We start from the raw sequence: 10,438 nt of genomic DNA on the forward strand, positions 1-10,438 counted from the left end.
TTTTATAATTCAAAAATATTTAATATTTAATCATTTGCAAATGGATCAAAATTTATTTTTATATCATTAACACTTGATAAAAATGAACTTTGTTTAAATTCTGGCCAAGATTTAAAATCCATATAAAGATTAAAAACTTCATTTACATTTAACTGATGAAATTCAGTGAATATATTATAATTTTTTTCTTTTATTAATCTTATGCCACATCCAGGAATTATTTTCCTGAAAAAATTTTAATAGAAAAAATATTTATATATTATATAATATATTTTAATAGAAATTTTGAGCAAATATTAATTCTAATACATTTATACTCACTCCAAAGTTGGTATTATTCTTGATGAAGGTTTATAAAAATTATGTCGAACAAAATGCCAAAAATTGATTATATGTTCTTTTTCACCAAATAATGTAAAAATATCAGGTTTTGGTTCTAATTTAACAACATAAAAAAAATTATCAATTTCTTTATTTTTACATTTTTTCTTTAATTTTTTTTTTCTTTGATATAATAAAAATCCTTTTTTATCTAATGTCCCAAATATTTTATAATTAAATAATGTATTAAACATGATATAAGTAACTAAACTTCTTTTCTTCTGATATATCAACTTCTAAAAATACAATATATTGATAATATAATGTTTCAATAATAATTGTTTTAATAATAATTATTATTATAGTTATTTGACTTATAATTAAGTAAAAAAATATTAAATGTTGTATATATTGAATATATAAAATGAATACTAACATGCCATATAGATGGTGGTAATGCAAGATAAAAAATTACTCTTCCATTTATCATAATGCCTGTTTGAAATATTATACTTAATATTATATGTCTTATAAACTGAGAATTAATTAATATTCCAACTATTTGCATATAACTTTCTTCTTCCCATTTTTTTTTTGATACATTATCAAATAATTGATTAAATTCTTTTAATTTATTAGGTATATATAACAGCTTGGATAGTTTAAGAAAATTTGTTTTAGTTATAGTAACTTGATTAGGAAAGATTTTTTGTAAATTAAGTAATTTCAAATAAAATATGTTACGATTTTCATATAAATGTATGTATTTTATACCAGCTTCTAATAAATCTTTTGTTAATAAACCAAATCCTGGATTTAATTCAACAACATAAGACATATTTAACAATAAATCATCTTTAATTAATTTAACGAAGTTATTGCTTACATTCTCATTTATTAAATATGGATCATTATTATTTGAAGATAAGTTTAAATAACGTTGTATAGTTTTCCATTTAAATACAAGATTAATATTTTGTAAATATTCAGAAGATAGTGAAATTTGATTATTTTTTATAATATTTAAATAATTTGTATTATCTGATTTTGTTCTACAATATGATAATTGCAAACTTGAATACGAAATATATTTTTTTGTAAAATAAAAAATAACATTATTATATAACTTAGTAATTCGTAACATAAAGATAATTGATAATATTATTAATTTGTCATATAATAATATTCTATTTATTATTTTGTTTTATAATAAATGTTATATTTTAAAATATTTTTAAGGTTATTTTTATACGCTTCACAATTTGACATAAAATTCGATAATAAAGTTTGAAATTCACTTTAGTAGGTATTTCAAATTGTTATTATTTGAGAAAAAATATACATATAAAGCAATCATTATTTTTTACTTTTTATTATAATTAAAATTTATATACATATGTATGTGATTTTAAAACAATGATACAAAATAATCAAATCTATAATACTAAAGTATAAAAATGATTCTTTATATAATTTTAATTTATTATATATATTGATATATAGTTAGTATAGTATAATATTAGTTAATATAGTATAATATTTAATTAAATGTTTGAATTATTATATGAATAGTGATGCAATTCGTTATAATTATTCATTAATTTTTTAATTGATCAGATATTACGAATTATTAAGTAATTATTATTAATTTTATATATAATTATAAATTTAATTTTTACTTTTATTTTTTATTTTATAATTTAAAAATAATGACATTATATTAATTAATATTAAATATTATCAATATTAATTTTTTGATCCTATATATAACAGAAAAATTAATTGAGCTAATTTTACATTGTATAATGTAATTTTTAAATCAAAATTTATATTTTTATTTGAAATAAAGTTAAATATTTTTAACATTTTTATTTAATTTTTTTTATATATTTATTATAGAAATTTATAAAAATTATGATTTCTTGAAATATTATAGTAATTACTATCTAGAGATATAATTTAAAAAAATATTGAATGTACTTCATTTCATATATTTATTATTAGAAATTTCATTTACATTGCTTTCAATATTTAACAAATATAAATATAAAGAAATTATTATTATTTAACTTACTAAAATATTAAAGAGTTAATATGTAGCTTTAGAAAGAAATTTATGATATTTTATTTTCTTGTATTACTTAATATAACCTTGAAAATAAATATTACTTTCTAAGCTTTTTGTTATAATTTTTTCAGTGGCTATGATCTAGAATAATCATGTGTGAAATATATTTGAAGAATTGTAAGTGAAAGATTTAGTGACTCTTGTTAAGAAAAATAGTGTAGATATTTAATATCACATGAATAAATTATAAAATGGCCCAAAGTGCTTGTCTATTATCTCGAATAATGGCCACTTCTGTATCTGCTACTGTAAGAGCAGGTAAAATCATAAGAGATGTTATGACTCATGGAAGTTTAAATATAATAGAAAAGGGCAAAAATGATTTACAAACTGAAGCTGATCGTTGTGCTCAAAGGTGTATTATTGCTTCATTAAGTCAACAGTTTCCAAATATTACTATTATTGGTGAAGAGGAACCATCAAACTGTGATATACCATATGATTGGATTGTAACTGATGCAGATCAAGAAATGTTACAATTAAAATTACCAACCCATTTGGAAAATATAGATCCTAAGGATGTGTGTATTTGGGTAGATCCATTAGATGGTATTTGTATATATTATTTATTTCAATTATATTATGTAAATATATTTTATTTGTAAAATATATTAAGTCAAGTTAATATTTTTAGGAACATCAGAATATGCACAAGGCCTTGTAGAACATGTTACAGTATTAGTAGGAGTGGCAATTGGACATAGAGCAATTGGAGGTGTAATTCATCAACCATATTACAAAAATAATGAGAATGAAATACTAGGACGTACTCTTTGGGGTATTAATGGTGTAGGATTTGGTGGGTTTGCACCAATTGCTCCACCACATGGAAAAATAATAGTTACAACTACAAGGTATAATTTTATTTTAAAATAATTAAGTTAATTAAATTTTAAAGAGAAAATTATAAACATATTTTTTCAGTTCACATTCAAACAGTAATGTTCAAGCAGCTATAAATGCTTTATCTCCTGATGAAGTTTTACATGTTGGTGGTGCTGGATATAAAGTAATTAGAATAATATAAAATTTTACATGAATGAATTATTATTTTCTAAATAATTTTAGTATTTTTATTTTTTTTCAATAGGTAATACTTTTAATGGAAGGAAAAGCTCATGCTTATGTATTTGCTAGTAATGGTTGTAAAAGATGGGATACTTGTGCCCCTGAAGCTATTCTTCATGCTATTGGTGGTACATTAACTGATATTTATGGAGAGTTCTATTCTTATAATGCAGAAACAATATATTCTAATGAAAGAGGTGTATTAGCTACTGCACCTGGTCAGAATCATCAATGGTATTTGAATAATATACCATACGAACTAAAGCAAAAATTAGAACAATAATGTATATAATTTTACAGAAAATATTTAATATATATTTAAATAGGAGATCAGATATCAAAATATTCTATTAATATGACTAGAATAGAAAACATGTAATTTTTTTTTTATATTTCAAACTTTTTATGAAATAAATTAAAAAAATTATAAAATATTAGTAAAAACTCGATCATTGTTTATAAGAAATATGTTTTGATAGAAATTTTTGAATTATTTTAGTAATTATTTATACTTATAACATCTTTTGAGCCTCTTTAAAACGAATATAAATATAAACAAAGAATATGTTTAAATTGATAATACTTCATGTTTTTTTGCTGATATTTTATAATTTTGATTTGAGCGTATCACGTAATACTCGACGCAAAATTTTTCCTGACGCAGTTCTTGGAACATTTTCAATGAATTTTATGCCACCTCGAAGTCGTTTATGACTCGATACTCGTTCTGTAATATATTTCATTAAAACATAAAGAATTATTAATTAAATGATTAATAATTTACCATTTACGAATTTAATAATATCTTCCGCCGTTATATTAGATCCTTTTTGTTTAACAATAAAAGCAGTCGGTAGTTCTCCTGCTTCTTCATGTGGTAATCCAATAACTGCTGCATCTTTAATTTCAGGACATGTTAATAATATTGCTTCTAATTCAGCAGGTGGAACTTGAAATCCCTTGTATTTAATGAGTTCTTTCAAACGATCTACTATATAGAAATAACCCTGTTCATCATAATATCCTATATCTCCTGAATGTAACCAGCCATCTTTATCAATTGTTATTGCTGTAGCCTGTTCATTATCACAATATCCTTTCATTATTAAATCTCCTTTGAAGCATAATTCACCGATATTATGTGGTCCTAGAGGTTTATTTGATTTATCTCCATTGATTGGTATTACTTTTGCTAAATATAAGAAAAAGGTTCATAAATATAAATGATTAATGTTCATAAAGATAAAATTTATAAAATAAATTTTTAGTAACTTACCTGCTATTCCTGGAACTAATGTTCCTACACTTTTATATTCTGTATTATTATCAGGTGAGTTCATAACAGCCAATGTAGTTTCTGTTAATCCATATCCTTGCTTTATTGTTGGTACATTTAATCTTTTTGCAACCATTTTTGCAATTTCCTCAGATAGAGGTGCTGCACCACACCTAATAAAAGATATAAATGATTTTTGATAAAATTAAAAATCTTTTTCTAATAAAATTTTTTTTTTTTAATTTACCAAATCTCTTTAATGCTAGATAAATTGTATTTATCTACAATTGGATGTTTTGCTAAAAATACCATGAGTGGTGGTACAACGGTTATATGCTCAATTTTATATTTTTCTATGGCATGTAAGAACATTTTTTCTTCAAAACGTGGGAGAATAATACTTTTATTTCCAAAAATAAGTCCTACTAACATTACAGAAAAGGAATATACATGGAAAAAAGGTAATAAGGCTAAACTTGTTGTATTGGTATTTAAAATATTAGGTGATACAGCTGCAAGATTTTTTATTACAGACAAAAAATTTTTATCCGTTAACATCACTCCTTTTGGCAATCCTGTAGTGCCACTGGAACATGAAATAACTGCCACATGATCATTAACATTTACTGAACAGGCATGAAAGTTATTATCAATGATTATGTTTGATGTTAGACTATTAATACTTGGTAATTTATTATTTGTAGATTCTGTTAATATTATAAGTTTTGGCAACCAGAATAATTGAGGTATAATTTTATATATATTTTTTGCTCCAAATATTGATATAAAAATGTATTTTGGTTTAGATATATTTAATGCATGTTTTAATTCTCTTTCTGTATAAAGTGGATTCAATGGGCAAACAGTAACACCTAAATAAAATGCAGCACATACTATTAAACAAAATTCTAGATTGTTTTCACTACATATAGCTATTCGATCATCTTTTCTTAATCCTTCTTTACTAAGAGCAATTGCTAATTTTCGACTAATTTCTAAGATTTCTTTAAATGTTTGTGTTTTTCCTGTATAAGCATCTATCTGAAAAAATTAAAGTTATTTTAATTAATATAAAGTAGATATATTATTTCTATATAAATTTTAATAAAAAGAAAAAAGATTATTACTTGTGCTATCCAAGAATCACGAATATTTAATTGATTTAAAATCAATTGTCCTAATGATACATTTTTAAATTTCACATCAGATAATGATGGGCCATATAAAATATTTTCTTCTTTCATATTGAATATTATTTTTTTTATATTTTATAACTACTGAAAAATTATTTTTTATTTAAAAAATTATATTTAATAAGCAAGTAATCTTATTTGAACAACTATACTAAAAAACAATTAAAATTTACTTACCTAGTTATAGAAATAAAATTACAATTAAATTGAATTGAATATTTTTTAAAATAATATAATTACATTTATTTAAATTAAATGTATTTTTAATAGAAAATACAAAAAAAAAAAAATTATAATATTCAATACTATTTTATTAAATACATTTACCTATAACTATATTCGCTTTTTTTCGCACTTATCATGAGTAACTGACAAAATATGGGGAGTGGTAAAGTAAAATAATTATTTAATTTTTATATTAATCATTTTATATTTTTTTATCAAAATTTATACTTATAAATACAATCAATAAATTTAATTAATTAAAATGTTATACGAAACCAACTTTCTATGCATCTAGTTTTATTATTATTTACAATTTAAATAAAGTAATCATCTATTATGGCTATAAAATTACTAAAGATGGCAGCACATAAGTTGAGATTGTGTACTAAGTTTAATCTATAAATCTATGTTATAGGTTAAATATGAGTGTACGATTAAAACAGTTGTACTCGTTTCATTTATCAACAAATTTTTGAAAACGATTAAAAAAAAAAAAAATAAGTCGTTTAGAGAAATACGAATTAATAATAGAAAATGGGTGTACCAGCATTTTTTAGATGGTTGAGTCGAAAATACCCTTCTGTAATAGTAGAATGTATCGAGCAGAAGGTAGGTTAGATTATTTATTTTGGACGAAGAATATTTTTCTTATAATATCTATATGAAATAATATGATTTTATAGCCGATAACTACGAATGGTATACGAGTACCAGTGAATTCGGCAGAACCAAATCCAAATGGAATAGAATTTGATAACTTATACCTTGATATGAATGGCATTATACATCCTTGTACTCATCCTGAAGATAGGTAAATATTTGAAGAAATAATTATTAAGTTGTAAGATAATTAAATTACTATGTAATAATAAATATTTATTAAGACCTGCACCACAAAATGAGGATGAAATGATGGAAGCTATTTTTGAATGCATTGACCGTTTATTTCGCATTGTAAGACCAAGAAAATTACTTTACATGGCAATTGATGGAGTTGTAAGTGTTTATCTGATTATTAGAATCTAATTTTATTACTGATTATAAAAGTAATTATACATGTGTTATATTTTCAGGCACCCAGAGCAAAAATGAATCAACAAAGATCAAGACGATTTAGAGCATCAAAAGAAGCAAGTGAAAAAATTAACGAAATAAAAAGAATACGTTCTGAATTATCTCTTAAAGGAGCATCTTTACCTCCTGAAAAACCAAAAGAAGAGCATTTTGATAGCAATTGCATTACACCGGTTTATATAAAATTTCATTACTAAATTTTATATATAAAAAACAATTTTGTATATAATTAATTCAATTTTAGGGCACACCATTTATGGCAAGATTATCAAAATGTTTGCATTATTATATACATGACCGTTTAAATAATGATCCTGGATGGAGAAATATAAAAGTAATTTTAAGTGATGCAAATGTGCCAGGAGAAGGAGAACATAAAATAATGGATTTTATACGTAGACAAAGAGGTAAATAAACAATTACATATTTAAAGTATTATTATATTATGTGAAAAATTAAATTTAAAATTTTTTTATTTACATATAAAAGCACAACCTGATCATGATCCTAATACACAACACGTTTTATGTGGAGCTGATGCTGATTTAATTATGTTGGGTCTTGCAACTCATGAACCTAATTTTACTATTATTCGTGAAGAGTTTAAGCCAAATAAACCAAAACCATGTGATATATGTGGTCAATTAGGACATGAAATGCAGGAATGTACGGGTGCAGAGCCTAATCAGAGGGAAGAAGCGAATACTTTTGGATCTGAATGCCAGTATATATTTGTGCGATTAAATGTACTCAGAGAATATTTAGAAAGAGAATTGCAAATGCCTAATCTACCATTTAAATACGATTTCGAGCGAGTTATCGATGATTGGGTGTTCATGTGTTTCTTCGTAGGAAACGATTTTCTTCCTCATCTTCCATCTTTGGAAATTAGAGAAGGGGCAATAGATAGACTTGTTAATTTATATAAAAAAACAGTATATAAAACAGGAGTACGTAATGTATATTAAAGATAAAAGTAAAGAAATAATGTTTTATATAATTATGTAAAATTTTATGATTATTTTTTTGTTTTTGAAAATTTTTATTTTTAAAATATGAAATCAATAATATAATAAATGAATAAAAATTAATCTAATAAAAATCAGTTATAATATTGTACATTAAACAAAGAAATGAGAAATATTCAATAATAATAATTTTTATTATTAATTATAGGGATTTTTAACAGATAGTGGAGATGTTAATTTAGATAGAGTTCAACTTATAATGTCTGAATTAGGCGATGTTGAAGATGAAATTTTCAAGAAAAGACAACAGAATGAATTAGCCTATAAACAACGTGAAAAAGATAAAAAAAGAAGATTATTGGGAATCAGTAATAATAAACCAAAATGGATTCCTACGGGACAATTTGCACCGACGGTACGTTTTTCTTAATATTTATAAACGATTTTCAATTTTAATAATATTACATCTTTGTTACAGCGTATTGGTGAACATATTAAACCGGTACAAAATGCGCGTTATGAAGCTTACCAAATGCGTATTCATGGTCAAAATTATCATACAAGTGAAAAAGGAAATGCTAAGGAGATGTTAGAAAGTATGATACGTCCTGAAGTATGATCTATATTTCTACTTTTATTTTTGTGTATATTTTTTATATATATTTATGTATTATATTTATATATCGATTATTTATAGAATTCGACTGATCATGAACGAAAACGAAAAAGTGAAGTACTTGAAGATGATTCAGATGATGATCAATCTCACGATGAAGTTAGATTATGGGAAGATGGTTTTAAAGATCGTTATTATGAATCAAAATTTGATGTTTCTCCTGATAATTTGGCATTCAGGTGAGAACACTTCATGATATAATTATATTATATTCCATAAAATTTGAATTTTAAATTTTATTCATTTACATACAGAAATAATGTGGCATTGCAATATGTACGTGGTTTGTGTTGGGTTTTACGATATTATTATCAAGGTTGTGCTTCATGGAAATGGTATTTTCCGTATCATTATGCTCCATTTGCTAGCGATTTCATCAATATTGGCGGTCTTTCTACCGAATTTGAAAAAGGAACTATACCAGTAAGTATTTGAAGAGATAAATCGAATAATTAATAAATTATATTACAACGAAATTTATTATTTTTCTTTTGAACATTTTAGTTCCGTCCATTAGAACAATTGATGGGTGTATTTCCAGCGGCTAGTAGTAAACACGTTCCTGTACCATGGGCAAAATTAATGAGTGATCCAGTGAGTGGAAATTTGCGCATGTATAAATAAAATAAAAAAATAACTTTGATGATATTTATCAATTTTTTAATTTTAATAACTTTATAACTTTATTTAGAAATCACCAATTATTGATTTTTATCCAGAAGATTTTAAAATTGATTTAAATGGTAAAAAATTTGCTTGGCAAGGAGTAGCTTTACTTCCTTTTGTGGATGAAAAACGTTTATTCAAGGCATTAGAGCCATATTACGATTGTTTGACAGAAGCAGAAAGTATGCTAATTTTTATTATCAACAATTTTGTAAATATATAATTTCTTTAATATTTATGGTATAAAATTTATATTGGTATTTTAGAAATACGAAATGTTCGAGGAGATGATCGATTATATGTAGGACTGGGTAATAGTGGTTATAATTTTATGAAGGGACTTTATACGAATCATGTACGATCCGATGCAGAAACTTCAATATGTATAGATGGTATGCGAGGTACGGTTTTATTGACAGAAGATTGTGTCGGAGACGGAGCTACTTTACCTTCGCCTATAAATGGATTATTACCAATTAGGAATAATAAAGTGTATTGGTATATATAAAATATATTAGATTCTCTTTTCATTTATTTATTTCTAAAATAAAAATATAAATTTATTTTTTTTCTGTTACAGTATTAAATTCAGAGATCCAAAATATAGTAGTAATTTTATTTTCCCTGCGAAAAAATTGAAAGGTGTTAGAGAACCACCAAAAGTTTTGAAACCTCAAGATTTTGATCAAATGAATCGTAATACTGGAAATACTTGGAAACCACAAATTGGTTTCACTTCTTCGACACAAATAGCTTCATTAACTGAGGCAGGCAAAAGAATACTTGGGTAAGTTATAACGACAAAATTTTTATGCTTTTTTTTTTTTTTTTTTTTTTTTTTTT

General features: G+C 23.8%; 4 protein-coding genes across 5 annotated transcripts in view; 2 read left to right on the forward strand and 2 right to left on the reverse strand.

The window, feature by feature from the left end:
- On the reverse strand, positions 1 to 1,276 carry LOC116186541 (dimethyladenosine transferase 2, mitochondrial). Its single transcript, XM_031514082.1, has 3 exons — positions 758 to 1,276; positions 322 to 617; positions 1 to 225 (listed from the first exon to the last, which is right to left on the reverse strand). Exons 1-3 carry the CDS (start codon positions 1,157 to 1,159, stop codon positions 27 to 29), a joined length of 897 nt encoding a protein of 298 aa, XP_031369942.1. The 5' UTR covers positions 1,160 to 1,276; the 3' UTR covers positions 1 to 26.
- A 1,179-nt stretch (positions 1,277 to 2,455) lies between these two features.
- LOC102677451 (3'(2'),5'-bisphosphate nucleotidase 1) lies at positions 2,456 to 3,850 on the forward strand. The gene is made up of 4 exons (XM_006623372.2): positions 2,456 to 2,998; positions 3,084 to 3,303; positions 3,374 to 3,458; positions 3,540 to 3,850. Exons 1-4 carry the CDS (start codon positions 2,641 to 2,643, stop codon positions 3,798 to 3,800), a joined length of 924 nt encoding a protein of 307 aa, XP_006623435.1. The 5' UTR covers positions 2,456 to 2,640; the 3' UTR covers positions 3,801 to 3,850.
- On the reverse strand, positions 3,494 to 6,062 carry LOC102678420 (luciferin 4-monooxygenase). The gene is made up of 5 exons (XM_006623378.2): positions 5,921 to 6,062; positions 5,041 to 5,834; positions 4,794 to 4,966; positions 4,302 to 4,709; positions 3,494 to 4,244 (listed from the first exon to the last, which is right to left on the reverse strand). The coding sequence occupies exons 1-5, from the start codon at positions 6,035 to 6,037 to the stop codon at positions 4,123 to 4,125; spliced, it is 1,614 nt and encodes a 537-aa protein (XP_006623441.1). The 5' UTR covers positions 6,038 to 6,062; the 3' UTR covers positions 3,494 to 4,122.
- A 498-nt stretch (positions 6,063 to 6,560) lies between these two features.
- LOC102677865 (5'-3' exoribonuclease 2 homolog) overlaps positions 6,561 to 10,438 on the forward strand; it is a 28,325-nt gene continuing 24,447 nt past the window's right edge. For both annotated transcript variants that reach the window (XR_004151549.1, XM_006623374.2), the window contains exons 1-14: positions 6,561 to 6,820; positions 6,895 to 7,022; positions 7,096 to 7,207; positions 7,285 to 7,458; positions 7,530 to 7,692; positions 7,775 to 8,235; positions 8,462 to 8,668; positions 8,732 to 8,866; positions 8,951 to 9,108; positions 9,184 to 9,352; positions 9,434 to 9,523; positions 9,621 to 9,777; positions 9,862 to 10,093; positions 10,176 to 10,382. Coding sequence is in view for 1 of the 2 variants with exons in the window: in XM_006623374.2 (XP_006623437.1) it covers positions 6,746 to 6,820; positions 6,895 to 7,022; positions 7,096 to 7,207; positions 7,285 to 7,458; positions 7,530 to 7,692; positions 7,775 to 8,235; positions 8,462 to 8,668; positions 8,732 to 8,866; positions 8,951 to 9,108; positions 9,184 to 9,352; positions 9,434 to 9,523; positions 9,621 to 9,777; positions 9,862 to 10,093; positions 10,176 to 10,382 (2,468 nt within the window). In the remaining variant the exon portion in view is untranslated. The remainder of the gene's footprint in view (positions 6,821 to 6,894; positions 7,023 to 7,095; positions 7,208 to 7,284; positions 7,459 to 7,529; positions 7,693 to 7,774; positions 8,236 to 8,461; positions 8,669 to 8,731; positions 8,867 to 8,950; positions 9,109 to 9,183; positions 9,353 to 9,433; positions 9,524 to 9,620; positions 9,778 to 9,861; positions 10,094 to 10,175; positions 10,383 to 10,438) is intronic.

This window comes from Apis dorsata, unplaced genomic scaffold, assembly GCF_000469605.1.
Source record: "Apis dorsata unplaced genomic scaffold, Apis dorsata 1.3 scaffold_884, whole genome shotgun sequence".
Taxonomy (NCBI): domain Eukaryota; kingdom Metazoa; phylum Arthropoda; class Insecta; order Hymenoptera; family Apidae; genus Apis; species Apis dorsata.